Source organism: Pelecanus crispus, chromosome 7 (assembly GCF_030463565.1).
Source record: "Pelecanus crispus isolate bPelCri1 chromosome 7, bPelCri1.pri, whole genome shotgun sequence".
In the NCBI taxonomy this organism is placed as follows: Eukaryota; Metazoa; Chordata; class Aves; order Pelecaniformes; family Pelecanidae; genus Pelecanus; species Pelecanus crispus.
The window spans coordinates 15,090,714-15,108,213 of record NC_134649.1 but is presented as its reverse complement, the minus strand read 5'-3'; the positions used below and the strand labels follow the sequence as shown (position 1 = coordinate 15,108,213).

Here is a 17,500-nt window from a genome sequence, read left to right as displayed (position 1 = left end):
TGTTGCCTATGACACTGTCACTACTGTTATTGCTAATATGCTATATTAGAATAAATTCAAGTACAGATACAGCTCACTTGCATTCATAGTATCAGTGTGAACAGTACCCCATGTAACAAGGAAATCTATCCAAAATGCAGAAAACCTTCCTCTTTCCTCTTTTTCAGAGGACCAGTAAGGGTGCTTTCACATGTTATTGTAGTAGTGCCATTATAATTTTTCACTACTTGTTTAGAAGCTGTTTTTTAAAAATGGTTTGTGAGCTCTAAAATCAAAGTTCAAAAAACTTTGTGTCATATTCTAAGTCCCTAGCCTGGGGGATCTTGCTTTTTACATCCAAAGGAACAATTATTTTTTTTATACACAAAACCTAATTTCTTAATTTTGCAAAAGCACTGAATAATCTGAAGGATGATCCAGTCCTTTAGGAACAAGAAACTCCATTAATTCTTCTTATGGAAAATATCTAACACATTTTTACAAAATGCTTTACATAAATTATTCATATATCAATTTCAAATTCAGTACATTTTTTTTTTTTCCACATTGTGCTTGCTATCTGTACAAGAGCTGTGGTGATCATGGTGATTTTTAGCACATAATCTGATTTCTGTTAATGGCAGTGGTAATTTTACTGTATCTGCTTGAAATGTGCACTGCTGGGAAATACAATTCATAAGATGATATTTGATTATAAATGTTATAATAAGCTTTTTATTAAGTACCTGCTTGACTTATTTTCTTTTTTGATGACTATCCTCACCTCTGAATTGTTTATGGATCCTTATCTTGTTAATATTCTGTACCACTTAATTACATACAGGATAATTAATTAAAAATAAAAGACATAACTAAAGTTTTCTACATAAATTGAATTGCTATAGATGACAAAATAAAGATAAAAACCTAGAGATGATTAAAGTACAATTATATAACTCTACACTTGAGATATGTGTTTGAAGGAAAAGAAGTTTATGAAGTTAAGCTTTGAAAAGGTCAGAGATGTTAGGTTAAGACCATTTGTGCAAATCTAATTGCACAAATCTAATTTGTGCAAGTCTGCTTTTAGTTTTCTGTTCACGTACCTCTGAACTCTTGAGAAGAATTACTAAATACATATCTATATAATATTTTGTTTTATCCACACTGTTTAATGTGTATTGCTTTCCTTATTTGTGCCCTGTTTGAATCTTTTTCTGAATATAATACCTTTTCTTGTCTTTTGCCATGTTGGTTATCATAGTATCTGAGTGCTTAGTAACAATATTTCTGCCATTTTCCTGTCAAGTGCAGAAGCCTTATGGCTGTCTCCGCTTCTAACTTCTGCAACTAAGCAAAGCACAAATCCTAAAAATGACAGTGCTTTCTATAGAACTATTCTTAGAATACTCTAGGTGTTATGTAATTTTAAAAAACATGTTTTAATGTACACAGTGCACCAGAGACTTGCATAAAAGTGCCTGCTACCTCAATTCAGAGACTTTCTTTGCTGTTGCTACCTGTCTTGGCAAACTTAGCATTATGTTGATACTTATACATCATTTTCTACATGTGTATAACTTGAATAGAGGTAAGTGAAAGACTGTCACTTTCATTCACTGTAATAAGATTGACTGTCATTTTCATGTGGGATGGATTCTGTATAGACCTCTCTTGCTTGAGCAAATGGAAAAGGTAACAGTGCTTCGATTAAATTTGTCATTGTTGTGGGAACAATGACAGTGTATTTCACAGAAATGTAATGTTCAGCTTTGAGTCCATACTTTAAGGCATGAAGATTTTATGGAACGCCCATGTGTTTCATGACTTTAACATGAATAATAAATGGTTTGAAACACTTGCTGAGAAACAAAAATAATCCCACCACCTTAAGGTATCTGTTACGCGTAGAAAACTTTAGCTCAAATGTTTAAAAACTACACAGGTATCAGTAAATTAAAACAGGCTTTTAATGAGATTGGTAGCACCCATAAAATATGTATTGTCTAACATTAGTCAAATCCATCTGTATGATCACTTCTATTGCAAAAAAAAAAATTATAAAAAATAGACAAAAGTTCAGAAATACTCTGAGAATATTTCTTGTGATGTTAATGTCACATTGAGTAATTTAAACTGTTACACAAAACCTCTTCTATTTCAGAAGCACCCTTGCTGTGGAGAAAATTATATTACTCTGCACATAGTGGTGTTACAGATCAAACCTTTGATCATATTGATGGTCAAACATGCTGGAATGTTTTCAAACACTGTTTAAAGATAATTTGTATGTAGTTACATATGCACCAATATTTTTATAATTTGTGCCAGCCATAAATAGTCTTCTAAACCTCTGGTAAACTGCACAAGTATCATGAGTTGCAGAATGTGTGGGGGTTTGGTTGGTTTGTGGTTGTGGGTGTTAGTTTTGTTTTGTGTGTGTGGGTTTTGTTTTTTGGTTTTTTTTTTTTTTAAATAGACCCTCATTTAGTATGTCTGACAGCCTGTCTCATCTTGGAAAGAAATTAGTGATTAAACTTTAGAAAACTAAGGTTTAAGTTTCATCATGTGGCTATGAAGAAATATGTTGCACAGTTTTAATGAAACAGAACTGTATCAAAGTAAACTTGGTCTTTATCATATAATTTTCTGCCACTCTGCTCGGGTGAGACCCCACCTGGAGTACTGCGTCCAGCTCTGGGGCCCTCAGCACAAGAAGGACATGGACCTGTTGGAGCAGGTCCAGAGGAAGGCCACAAAAATGATCCGAGGGCTGGAGCACCTCTCCTACGAGGCCAGGCTGAGAGAGTTGGGGTTGTTCAGCCTGGAGAAGAGAAGGCTGCGAGGAGACCTTATTGCGGCCTTTCAGTACTTAAAGGGGGCCTACAGGAAAGATGGGGACAATCTTTTAGCAAGGCCTGTTGTGACAGGACAAGGAATAATGGTTTTAAACTAAAGAAGAATAGATTTAGACTAGACATAAGGAAGAAATTTTTCACAATGAGGGTGGTGAAGCACTGGCACAGGTTGCCCAGAGAGGCAGTGGAGGCCCCATCCCTAGAAACATTCCAGGTCAGGTTGGATGGGGCTCTGAGCAACCTGATCTGGTTAAAGCTGTCCCTGCTGACTGCAGGGGGGTTGGGCTAGATGACCTCTAGAGGTCCCTTCCAACCCAAAGCACTCTATGATTCTATGATTAATTTACTGTACATTTATGCCTAGATAATTGTAGAAGCAACAACAATTACACTCCTGTGACCCTTTTGTCCTTGCAAAACTTAGTGATTTACAGTCTCTTTTGATATATTTTTTCATTCTCTCTCCCCCCACCCTTCTCTATCTCTCACTCTTTTCAGGTCATTTGTCCTGGTTTCGGCTGGGATAGAGTTAATTTTCTTCCTAGCAGCAGGCATAGTGCTGTGTTTTGGATTTAGTAGGAGAAGAATGTTGATAACACGCTGATGTTTTTAGTTGTTGCTGAGTACTGCTTATGCTAGTCAAGGACTTTTCAGCTTCCCATGCTCTGCCAGGCGCACAAGAAACTGGGAGGGGGGCACAGCCAGAATGGTTGATCCAAACTGACCAAAGGGCTATTCCATACCATATGACGTCATGCTCAGTATATAAACTGGGGGGGGTTGGCCGGGGAGCAGCGATCGCTGCTCGGGAACTGTCTGGGTATCGGTCGGCGGGTGGTGAGCAATTGCATTGTGCATCACTTGCTTCGTGTATCATTATTATTATTATCATTATTATACTGTTACTATTAGCATTACTATTTTACTTTATTTCAATTATTAAACTGTTCTTATCTCAACCCAGGAGTGTTTCTCACTTTTACTCCTCCGATTCTCTCCCCCATCCCATTGGGGCAGGGGGAGTGAGCGAGCGGCTGCGTGATGCTTAGTTGCTGGCTGGGGCTAAACCACGACATCATTGTTCAGAATTATTCGAGTGGGTGAGTGTCGCCTAGCTGATAAATCCTACTGTTGTGTTTCGTATGCTGGAGGCTGTAGTGTAGCTACTGACTGCTATGACTCTGACTCTGCTGGTTCCCCCTCTCCCCCCAGATGAACTCCTCATAGCCTGAAGATCTGGGCTGATGTAAAACTTAGTTTTACAGTCTTTGGTAACTACATCTGGTAAATCTTTTGTGAAAAATACTACATGTGTATTTTTTACATGCTTGGGAGCAAAAAAGCCTGGCTGACAAAGTTTGCCTGTAGGGTCCTATGCTCATGGTCAGAAATCCAAGTCATTTATATATTTGCAGGAGTAAGATGCAGTAACTGTGAAATGGTTTTGTTAGGAAGGAGCGCTAGGTTGATCTCTATGCAGTTCATGTGAGTAGGGCAATGAACTTCATCTTTAGCTGATGATAAACGATAGATCTTCAAAAAATGCCAAATGGTCAAGTGTTACTTGATAGAAATGCCTATCAAGTTGTTTAGTGAACTCTTGTTAAACATTTGGAGAGTAAAATAAAACTTTTCATAAAATTGCCATAATTTGTGTGAATGAAAACATTCAAGGCTTTTGGAGAGATGCAAGTTTTTCAGGAAGAGATGGTATATGACCATTGCTTCATTAACTTTTGTGTTTTTTTTCCAAGACACTCTGAGTAAAATTTCTCATTTCAGTCTAACCCCATGCTTTAAAAACATCCTGTCATTCAATCAGTCTTGTATGCACACTCACAAATTCTACGCATGCTCAACTCACCCACACAGTATCTTTTGCTTTCCTTCATTTTAGAATTACACAATATAGTATTGGTAAGCAATTTGTTTAAGTCACAGATTTATCTTAAGTCATGTACATCTGTGAATGTACCCAGAATATGGGCCCTAAAATCTGCTTGGTTATACAAACAACACCTTTGTGCATACTCATTCTGATATTAGGACAAGTAGGTCTCATTTGGTATTCCTAACGGTGATCTCTCAAACAGTTATATTGCACCTAATTTCATCATCCCTCATGAAACTGTAAAGAATAGCCCTTACAAAAATGGCTCAAATATTAAGTGCCCTGTTGCATTACTAGGAGGAGTTAATTGAAGACTGTGAAAGGCTTGTATCTTCCTTGTAGGGAGCTTTTTGTATTTGGAAAAAGGCTCTAGTGATTTAGCTCTTCTGTTCTTAGGTCATGGTATGACCTTCAACATTAATAGTCAGGGCAGACACCACATAGGTCGAGATCTTCTTGATTTCTCCCCCCCCCCCCCCCTCCACCTTCATGCTTAAGAGGCATCCTCAGAGAAAGGGAGAACCTGCAGGGAGGGAGTTAACCCAGCTGTGTACTATTGAACTGAGACGAGATAACTTCTTGGGCCAAGAGTACTGTAACATTAAACAATTAACACTTAATGCAACATTAAACAATTTCTGGTTTAGACAGTCTCTAAGAAAGCAGCTCTGTGAAGAAATTCAAGGTATGTTAAAGGTAACATATATGATGCAAATGATAACATGAAATAAGATGGAAGGTTGTCATTTTACTGTAGTTTGTGCGTCTTACGCTGTCACTTATCCCTTTCTAAAAGACATAAAGGATGAAGAAACATTGGTTAGCATATTTTGAAAATGTGAATGATTCAGAATAAGTCATAAGCATGAATATATATATGCTTTGTGGAAGTTTAATGTTTGGGGTTTTTTTGTTTTAATTTTCAGTCTTAAGTTAAAACTTAACTAATGCTTTGCCTTTTTTTATGACATCTTGTATTTTATACATGTAAGCTTCAGGTCAGTCTGTAGCTTGCACTTGAATATTTTGTAGTTACCTGAATTTGAGTCATTGTTCAGTAACTACTTATTGATGTAGAATAATAAAAGGTAGTGGAGCTTGGAAAAGTCTGTCTCGGGAAGAAAAAAAAAAGCAATGTCATCTTTTGCCCAATCTGCAGAAGCTAAGGACACTTTTATACTGAGAATAGTCGGGTATCTTTATATTCATATGTATACATACACATGCATACTTTTATGTACTTTATGCATACTAAGTGGAACATGTACAAATTCAGCTGTATGTGTTTAAAAGGATGCGTTTCTTACAGTTGATAGTTGATCGTTTTTATTTTATGATTAATAATGAAGTAAGATTATATAAAAAAAAGTGGAAATGAGAACTGATTGGTGTGGTCACTGCAGTCAGACAGAAGAGTTCATATGAGGGAGGGTTTTCATTCCAGACATTAAGGGATGGATTCTTATCCTCATTCCGTGTTTCAGATGGTAATAAAGAAATAGACACTGCTCACATCTCTAAGTTCAGAGCTGGCCACATCTTCCATTCAGCCCAATTTAGCACATTTACTGTATCTCAACCATTCATGTTACAGGATTTTTGTCCTTTGCTGTTTAGAATAGCTTAGATGGAGTCAGGGAGAGAACAGGGGAGTTTTAATGTCTGTTCTTCTGGGGTGTTTTGTCTGCAGCAGAAATCCTGAGATGAGAACTGGCTGCATTGGAGAACTGCTCTTTTCACCTACATATGTAAACCTGCATTACATATGATATTCCAGTAGTTTTCTTTGTATAGTTCTTCATTGCTTTCTTTAGCTGAAGGATATTCAGAAAAGTTTGATAATGCTACTCTGAAAATGTATGTTCTGAAGTCAGTAATGTATAGCAGTTGGACTACATGTCAGAAATCTTCCAAATGCAAAAATCATTATGGAGTGTCTGCCAAGACACTTTATGTGCTCCTGTATACAGTGCTGTAGTCACAGGGCACCTCCATTGTTAATCTATTCCTATATTTAAAATTAGATTTTAATAGGCTGGGTTTTGTTTGATCTATCCTATGTCTATTTGTTAGACTGCATTTACTTTTGTCTTGATATTGGTTGGAAATACATATGCTTACTTAACGCAATGTTTGTTCCATCTGTTTTGGGCCATTTGATATTAGAGTGGTAGCACTAGCCGTTAGGACAAATTTTTCAAGTGAAGTGTTTGACCACTGTCTTGGAGCAGCTTGGTAGTGTTGTAAAATTCAAGCATCTTCTAGTGAGGAACATAAAATTTCTGTTTGCCTGACTCTACCAGCATAGAAGAAAGTGGATAGGAGTTTCTTTTCAGATGAAATAGGTATTTACAGAAAGGAAGATCTTGACAGAAAATAAACCAGCTGGTATTACAGATGATACTTGTTCTGAAAGGTGAATTTTTTGTTTTGGCTACTAGTAAAGAAAAGGATTTGTTCTTGACCACGTGCTCTTTTAAATAAAATCAATTCTGAAACCACTTTTCACAGATCACTGTTATGCTGTAAGATTCAGCTGAGTTACTAGGTCACAGCAGCACTGCAATATTGGGGATTTTCAATACTTTAGCTGTGACAGCAAACAGAAAGCACTGGAGCCTGATGATATGACAGGTCATGTGATGTCAGTGAATACCTCATCTTGAGGCAGGATAATATGCGTGACCTCCCCAGTAAAAATACATCATTCAGTAAGAGCAGAACCCAGAGAACTGTGAGGACAGTGCTAACACCAAGAGACGCAATTTGTAGTACTTGGTCCAGAAGAAGAATAAGATGTTGTAACAGTCTCTAGCCAGTCACATCTGGTGGTCCAAAGCTGCCCAGGAGAGTGAAATACTCTACTCTTGTCTGTTCCTGAGACTTGGTTGCCATGGTCACAGCTTTAGAGAGATAAAGACTTTCTTTTCCTGTATTTTGTATGTGTAGTAGGGGGTCATAGCAGTGGTGTTGCTGCTACATAGAAAACCCTATCTTTTCCCTTTAATCCATTGTTATTTTATGCTCCCAAATCAAAAGGTTTTGGGCTCATTTGTGTTTAAAATACTTAAGGTTTTAGAGCTGTCTTTATTTCTGTCCTCTTTCTTGTAGTCCCATGTACAGGGTGTGTCTTTTCTTACTCTTTATTTTTATTTTCTTTTAAAATCAGCAACAACATACTCCTAACAAATAACTGTTTCTGGAACAGTAACCACCTGGCCTCAGTATTCTTTTGCCTGTTTGCAGTGGTCAGAATGTCTTTGTCACATACACAGGTTTCTCCATCCTCCCCACCCCATCTATTTCTTTTAAAGATGTATTCAGGAGTTGCAGAATACTGAGCTCTTCCTTTGTCTCTGCCACCTACTCTGCAAATGAGTATTTTGGGCTTTTCAGAAGTGTAAAGTACACTGGATAAAATAAACACTGTAATAATTTCATGATCACCCACTCCCATCACTCTCATTTTCCTATGCACTTTGTGCCCTTTTATTGCAGCTCCAGATGTACACACAAATCTGTACATATATATATACATACATACAGAGATCCATGATTAAGAAATACATGCAAGCAAGCATGTTTTTAAAAGAAATCCTCTAGAAGGTGCTACTTATAAGGGGTTTGAGATAGCTGTTATGAATGATATGTAAATGATTTAAAGATGGAACTCTAAGTTTTTAAAATTGAATTTATGATAAAATAGCCTTCTGTCAGTAAGAAACTAAGCTGGTTGTCCAGGACATTGTTTTCTATTCAATGTTCCTGTCTATAAACATGCTTTAAAAAAAAAAAAAAAAAATTGTAACTCCTTAACTCCTCTATGTGAGAGGCAGAGTCATATTTCTTGCCTGGTATGAGCCCAGAAAGGATTTTTTTGGTTGATAAGAAATTAATTTTCTCTTCTCCAAACTACCCATACAAAATTGGTATACTTGGTGTGGCATGATCCTGACACTTAGAAAATAGTTTGGTAGGTACCAGAAGTGTTCAGTTGACCGAACAACCTGCTCAGTTGTTTCTCAGTTTGCATCCATAGGTCTATAATAAGTAGAAGCACATCTGCCAGCAGTTGAAAATAATTTGTAAATTGAAATTTGAAAATTGATTTTTTTTTTTTTTTGAAACATGGTGTTATCCTCTTTTGCCACTGTAGTATGATAGTCTTAATTAAATGCTTGTATTCTATTATATATCCACAAGATTATTCCACATAGTCTGGCTCTGAGGGATGACTGGTCATGAGGCACTCATAGATGCATCTGAAGCTAACAAAACCTGTTTTGAATATTTGAAGTTCTGTCTAATACTAAAGAGTATGTATAATCAGGTCTTTGAAATTTAATACCATGCCCCAAAACTCTTGGATTTATTAAAAATTTATTGTAATCTCTGCTATAGTTCCTTGCCCATAAAAATAACATAACTGTGTAATTTCCCAGGGATGTTACAATAACAGGCTTTCTGAAGCACTTGAGTACTCTAGTAGTGAATTACACAGACAAAAGTGATACAGAAAATAAGGATGTACACATATATGTGTGTGTATACATATAAATATTCCCTGCGTAGTGGACTTGCCACAGAAGGTAGCAGAGAAAGCTTAGTCCTTCACGCTTAACAATGACAGAGAACGACTATTTTCTTGGTGACTTTTGTTCCTCTTTTGCTCTGAACAATGCAGGGAGTTCTGTGGGGAAATAGGACATGCTTATAGCTTGGAAGACTACATTGCATATATAGAGAGGCCAAAATTATATTAGCTGAGTGACTGTATTATTTCCAAACTTCTTAACTTTGCAAACGCTACAATACTTTTAAGAATGTGTATTGACTCGCATGTCTAGTATGACTTGTATAATCCTTCCTTGTAGGCATCTATTAATATAGTTTTTGTGTTTCTGAAATATTGAAATGTTGCAATGCTGGGAGCTTTGTAGCCAGTATTGTTTTGAAGTATTTGTAGACAGTGCAACTGTAAGGATCTTTGGGCAACTTGCTTTCCTTCCAGTAAATATTCAGTTCTGTAATGATCCGTGACACTGGCTGCAAATCCTGGGGAGGGATGAATAAAATGAAAAACAACTGGGGCTGATCCTTATTTTTTCAATGCAATATTATAATAATCTATGGTATTCAAATGATTTTGTAGGGGACAAAGTCAGTTGTGTTACTTTCTTCTCTTCTGAATTCAAAGAACTCTTGGCCATATAAGGAACAGAGGTGATACTACAGTGAACAGAAATGGATAAGTTTTAGAGAAATAATTTCAGATAAAGAGATTTTATACACATACAAACACTTATATGAGATCCCTCAATCCCAGTCCAATATTCTTAGCAGGTGTTACCGATAGAACTTGAATGTTATACATTTTTTTCTGGTAGCAGTGAAAGGGAAAATTCATGTTGTATTACTTGAGGCCACAAAGAATTCAAACTTAAGGGAAAACCACTTCAGGTTATCGCAGATGTTTAATACTTTTAAAATCCTTCACATGCCTTATCTCTGATATTTATAGGAAACATGCCATTTCAGCAGTTTCTTATGAGTTTAATCGCTATAGGAAATGCGTAGTATATAATAGGCGTTCATTTCAAACACATTTAAGCTCAGTTTAGATTTTGTTAATGTTAGTTATACATTAAGTACTATTACTAAAATTATTACTAAATAAAATTACTAAAATAATATAGCTGGGTATAACAGTTAAAGGAATCGGATTGCCTAGAGCCACACAAGTGATGAAATTGTCTCCGAAACACTGTATTCGTATTCCTGACTCCTAAGCTACATGTAGTATGTTCAGGTGTTTAAACGGTGTCAGAGGTAAAAGTGGGTTTTAGGAATGGAAGGAAAAATTTGAGCTTTCCCTTGCTATTTGTAATCTAGAACACTAGAGGACAGCACTAAAATATTACATAAATGTGTTATTGTTTACACTGTTAATGATATAGGTGCTCTGTGAGGGCTTTGTGAGAAGAAAACAAATGACACTGTTTTGAATAGTTAGGGCAAGTGGTACTCTTCTGAATTTCCTTTGCTCCTTTTGAAACTGCATCTGACTTCACACATTATACAAAATGTCTTAAGTTTCCTGCAGTCTGAATGTAAGGTATTTGCTGCAGTGATTTCTTTAGAAATTAAGCTTTGGGTTTTTAACATAGCAATGCTGTAGAATAGACTCTTGTGTAAAATTACATTTTTAAGTTCCAGAAATGAGGAATTAGTTGGCTTATCTGTAAATGTTTCATGACTTATCTGCTCATGTGAAATGTACTATGTTAATACTATGACACTTATGCTGAAATATGAGATAGTATAGTTTCTTGAAAAAATTACAGCTTCTGTTGTGTTTCTCTAGGCACGCTGGAACGACATGAAACAGGTGAAACAGCAAAAGCAATTCTTACTTCCATTGAAGATTCAGAATACTTAGTGGCAGGTGCTCTACTTCCTGTATCTCAAGAGTCAAAAAGAAATAAAAATGCTGGATACAAACACTCTAGCTCTTACAAGCATGGCATGTTGTCTTACAATCTTACTCATACAGAAAAATCTTCAGATAAGGTAAGAACAAAGAGCAGAGCATTTCTCAAGAGCACTGAGTTGCGATCTGAATTCTTTACCCTTTCACCTTCACTGGTGTGTAGCCCTGTGTAAGTGGCATGGAGGCTTGGTTTTAAGTTCATAGAGCCTTGTTCTGACTCGCTCAGTTTTTATGCCTTCAACCCCATTTCATAGAACAAATGGGGAAGATGGGGAAGTGCCTTATGCAAAGTCACTAGTAGATCATCTCAGAAGGATTTTCTTAGGGACTTAGCACCCATAGTTAGACCCTATTTCCTCATGCCTCTGGCTTATGACTGCATCTATTAGCAGTACCCTCAGAACAATTGAACCCACAAGTTCAGATGTATATGTCTTGAGAAGAAGCACATCATGGCATAATGCTACTGGCCTTTACATTATTGCTTTTCTATGAAACCGCAGATTCCTGTTGTCGTTCAATGCTAGTTTTTATTGGGTATTTGTTTTCTGTTAACATCATCACAGAACAGAGTGCAAGTGCCTTACATTTATATTAGTGTGATTAAATTTGGCACCTTATTGGTTAAAAAGAGGATGGTGATGTTTCTTGTGAAATACTGGGCTACAAATAGGTATGACAGTCTTCAGGAGAGATTTGGCCAGGCACTGTACTTAGCTTTATCTAACAATTTTTTTACAGAAGTTGTTAAACCAAATAATGGTGACTGATGGAAAATATGTGCTCTTTCTTTTCATTTTCAAAAAAAAAAAAGATGGAAATACCATACTGAAACTAGTGTTAATGTGCTGTTAAAGCTGAGAAAATGAGTACAGAGACACCATATAATGCAAAGTAAGGTTGAAAAGGCAATAGTCATTCTATTTGCTTATGGCCTAGGTATACCTGTATACTTATTAGTTATTTGTAGATATTTAAAAAGCCTGTATTTGATAAATGTAAAACCAATTATTAAAATTATCTCAAATTTAATACAATCTCAAATTCAATGAGGTAGCTATTACCTTATTCAGGTTGAAAGACAATGGTACGTTCATTTTTCTGAAAACCCTGTTTGCACGTCAGGAGTAAGTATATTCAATGACCTCTTGATACAGATGTATCTTAAGAATAAGGCCTCAATGTTTTTTGTTCATGTTTACCACTTTTTAATTAACGGGGTTTGGGAATTCCATTTTCTGCAATAAACAGAGGAAGTCATGTCTGCTATTTCTCAACCCTGAATGTAGATAAAAAATATCTTCCCACAAGTGTGGGAAGATGAAAAATGCTTTCCCTCAACTCACATGTGGAAATAGCCTTCAGAATGGTCTCTGGCCTTTTTCTGGCTTTATTAATTATGCTAAATGAAACACCAGATATTAAAAATTCTATCTGATAATACAGCTTAATCCAAGTCCTTATTGTTGAATTTTCTTTTCTGGTCTCTTTCTTTATTGTACCTAAAAATGTACATAGAACTTTGAGTTTATAATGCCTGTTTAACTCTTAATATTTATCTTTGACCTTTTACTAACCTTAGTCTGATTTCTCAAGTTCTTTTTGATCCCATTTTCTGAAAAGTCGTATTAGAGCATAATCCTGCTGAGCATGTTGTGGGGCAGATGGTACACTAGTTGGCCATTGACACAGAATCTGATCTCACAGTTTATTAAAAGGAATAGTTTTTCTTGCCTTTTTAAAGAGGAACAACACAAAAAGTTATAGTAGTTGTGTTTGGAGTGTAGTTTTGGTCATACCTATTAAACTGAAAATTGCATGGATTTAACAAAGTGGCTGGAAAGAAAATGTGCTGCTCATGGAATATGGGAAAATAGTTTTTGGTAAATTTTGAAGTGTGGAGTTTAACATGCTTTGGGGATTATCATGATTGGATGTAATATCACAATAGGTGGCAGTGGAGTTGTAATAATTTATAGCACTTTTCTTAATCAGACATATATCTTGGTTGCTCTGATTTCTCAATAAAATATTCCATTTTCTTGTTTAAACTTTGTTCATTAATTATCTTGTCCCAAGGAAAACTTTTTATTGAGAGAATATTATTGATGTCTCTTAGACTTCCCTATGACTGTCAAAATATCTTTTTTTTTTTTTTTAATTTCACCTTCTTTTGGTCATTATAGTAATGTTATTTTAGTCTAATTTCCTAACAAATGAAGTTCTGTACTTGGGAAACCACTTTTCATTCATCAAAAGTCTGTCATCCATTACATCTAGTGCTTCTTCCTCCATCCCCACTAGACCAGGTTCTGTAGATTAGTGTGGGAGATGCTAAAGGCTAAATGTATAGGGTGTAGCTGAACATGGGAAGAATATAACAATGGAGGTCCCCTTAATACTATTGCAGAACCCAGTGCAGGCTACACAAAGGAGTGTGGAGCTCTGGCTTTTTCAAACACTGTTTTGCTATTGCTGAAATGACGGCTTGTTATGAAGTCTGCTGTTTTTCTTAGTTCTTACGCAGGAAACGTTTTTTAGGTTTTTGAAAAAGTGCTGTATTGAGTCTTTTGGGTCATTGTATTTTAGCATCTTGAAATTGTCTCCTGAAAGCCAGATCCTATGAAATTAGTGAGAGTTCTGTGGATATCAGAGTTTTCAATATTTCATACCATATTAATAAGTGTATAATGACCACAGAGATGAAACTATTATGAAACTTTGAGATTATCAAAAGGTTTAATATGCATGTATAAAAGGAGTATTTCCTTATCAATTTGTTGCTTTGGCAAATTGTGTATTGGAAATTTAACAACACACTAAATTATTAATAACACTTCTATTTTTTTAAAAAGCACAGTCAATTTTAGCCTCTTTAAGAATTGAATTTCAGAAGAATGAAAAATTAGAAAAAAATGAGAAAAAATGAGGGGTAGCTATTCTGTCCTGTTAGTATTACACTTGTGAGTGATCCTTATTTTGTATAATGAGATGATCCACATGAAGATTGCAAGTAAGATTCAGTATTTTTTCTTACTATTTTTTATTACATTGTTTTATCATTAACATTATATTTAAGACAAGGTGACATTTGCAAAGTAATGGTCTCTCTTTACTCCATCCTAAGAAGAAAGAAGAAAAATATCCTCACGTGGCAGTCCAGCTTCAAAGGCTTTCTTTCAAAGCATTTGTCATCATGTAAATCATAGGTACAGAAGCAGAATACTTTGATTTCATGGTGTTTTGACCATTTTAATTCTTTTATTGTGCTACACGTGCCAGTGGGAGTACCAATAACAGATGAGTGTGACAAATGCAGTTAACACAAGATCCATATTAATGTTGTCAAATCCCCTTGATATATTTAAACAGATTTTAATTATTTTCAATGTCAAAAGACCCAAAATATATAGCTTAATAGTTCTTCAAGAAAGCTTTACTTAATATGTGAATGTAAAACCTCTCATAAAAATGAAACTTTTATATTGGCCTTAGTCATTGACATAGGGTATTCATCAAGTCAGCAATTTGTGTGGCAAAGTGCCATTTGAATAGTGTATTGTTAGAATACTTATGGTCCACTTGACAAGGGCTCTTGCTGTAAATAGTGCAATTTGACTCCAGCTGTTAAAGAGTGGCTTTGACAGCAGCCAAATAGAATGGAGATGCTTTACTGCACCGCAGAAAAATCAATATTGGGTTCTTGTTCGTAGTAACCTGTTTTTTTCTTTTTTTGCGGATTTATACAAGACTATCTAGAGTTCATTTGTGGAAGTTTAAATATTATTTTAAAAGTGGGTCTGTTTTATTTTCAGATTAATGTTGGTGATGAATGATGCTTGTGTTTAGTAAAAAAAAAAAAAAAGAAAAAGACAGTACTTTGTGGATATACATAAACAATGTGGTAATGTAGCATTATTTCAACTCTCAGCTTATATGGATGGATATTAGGATGTGGGTACATAAGTTATGTAACTAATGACAAAAAATGGTCTTTCCTTCCTCTCTGTATTTTTTCCTTTTTGTATTGCTGCTGTAGTATCCCTGTCAATTTTCTAAGCATAGGGTTTTTTAAAGCAGACTTCTTTGTTGTTCTCCCTATAACAACCCCCACAGATGTTGACAATCTGTAGTGCCATTGTAGATTTTCCTGAAGCATGGTCTTGCTGGTGCTGAACAGTTTTCCAGCAGTATTCAGTGACACAAGGTTGCTATGATACCTGGCCAGTAGCAGTAGGTATTGAATCACTGGTGTTAATTACAATAGACTACACACTAGATTGTGTGCTCATGGTGTTTATGTGGAACTAACTCTCATTATACCTTTAAGTCATAGTTATATTTGAAAATTAGAGCTATGTGAAAAGCTGGTTTAAAAAAAAATTAAAATGCTTCAGTGTGTCATATGAAGATTTCATTGATGCGCACATAAAAAGCTGGATATGTCTGGGAATTGTTTTCCTGATGTTCCAGAAACCTTTCATGTTAGAAAGTTTCCTAGCTTTTCAGCTTAAATAATTTTGATATAAATCTGTATTTATCATGTACTGATATTTCTAGTGATTTCAATAATGTAGAGCTGCTTCTGTGTAAAAATGTTGGAGGAAGAGCAGCTTCTAAAATTTGTGCAATAATTGCTGAACCTTGGACTGCTGAATTATACTACAGAAGAGTTAGACCAAAAAAGGGCCATTTTTAATGTGTGTATAAGACAACACAGATGAGGGGGGGAAAAAAATGTATTTATTCACATATGAACTTTTATAGGAACGTTAGGTGTATTTATTGCTTGATATATTCACTTCACAATTTCTTAAAATACTGGTTTTTGAGCATTAATGTATGGTGCAGAAAGCACTGGAAATATCTAAATAAGGGTTTACACAAAATCTGTAAAAATTCATTTTGATTTATGCAGTTATTAGAAATAATTATGACCAGAGTAGTTAGTACCAGTTACTATAACACTTGTAAATGCATTTTAAACATTTTAAATTTACATACTTAGTATTAGTTGTTCTAAAGAACTTATTATTCACTTATGCAATATGTAAAGGCCAGCTGCTTCTGAAACAGAGATATTTTCTTATTAGGAAAGCCAAAGTTCATATTTTTATAGTTGCTTAAAACAAACAAGAATGTACCAAAATTATAAATAATAAAAAAAAAATCTACTTTGTTCCCTTGCTGCACAGAATAAGTAAAAGACAAATGAAGACTGTAGGATAATAGCAGTTATTTGTTTTAGTATAGTAAAGGATGCAATTTGAAAATAAAATTGTTATTGGAAGCCTGGAAAATCACTACTAGCTAAATCTTACTGATGGAAAAATTGATAGAAAAATGGAAATAAGTTACAAGCACAAATACCAAATAATACTTATCAAATACAAAATCAGGAGTGATACCATGAACCATGGTATGTTAGACACAGATTCCTTTTTATTTCTTTCCTTTTGTAGTATTTAAAGTATTATTATGAGGAATTACAGGTCTTGAGCGTTTGTATGAAATGGATTATTAAGAACAAAGCAAAGCAGAAAGTAGTAGAACATTTCTCCTTAATGTTGGTAGCCTTCGTTGTTGCTGCCAGGGTATTTCTATTTTTTTCCTGGGACTGGTGTTCAGAAGCTATATTTAGTAGTATATTAAGTGTAATAGGAAAATGAGTGAAGAAACAAAGGTGTGTATATACATATTTCCTGTAACTCAGATGCAAGCTATTTCAGTACTACTTGACTCTGAAATTTCACAGGAAATGTATTTTATCAAGGGACCAAGGTAGCAACATAACTACAGTGAACTAATAACTTCAGAGTTATGAGATTAAATTGGTGCTAGTTAAAAGGCATCATGATCCTGAGAGATATTGATAGCCTGGACCACATGTCAGCTTTGCTGGAAGTTACTGCAGTTTTCTGAGTTGGTCCACCAAGTCAAGAATTTGTTTATTTCAGTGGTTTTTTTCATTGATTACCTCAAAGCAAAATGAAAGCAAAAAGCTGCCATTGTGATATTGTAGCACATTTTACTCTTGCAGATGTGGATAGTAAGTGACACAGTCTGACAGAAATCTGAGAATAAGCCTTAACTATTTATTTCAGTGTTGTGGACACTGTTTCTATATACTTCTACAAACTTCTTTTTTCCGTTATTATACTGAAGGTGACTAACTTAAAATTTTTGTTTTACCTGCCCAGACAACTAATTGGACTCTGTGCTAAAGGTGAAGAAATTGCTACAGTGTCCTACCAGAAATAATTCTGAGGTCAATATCAATAG

General features: G+C 35.3%; 1 protein-coding gene across 1 annotated transcript in view; it reads left to right on the top strand.

The window, feature by feature from the left end:
• Positions 1-17,500, top strand: part of WDR72 (WD repeat domain 72) — a 119,284-nt gene that overhangs the window by 27,695 nt on the left and 74,089 nt on the right. The window contains exon 13 of the mRNA XM_075714184.1: positions 11,093-11,298. Within this exon, the coding sequence (XP_075570299.1) occupies positions 11,093-11,298 (206 nt within the window). The remainder of the gene's footprint in view (positions 1-11,092; positions 11,299-17,500) is intronic.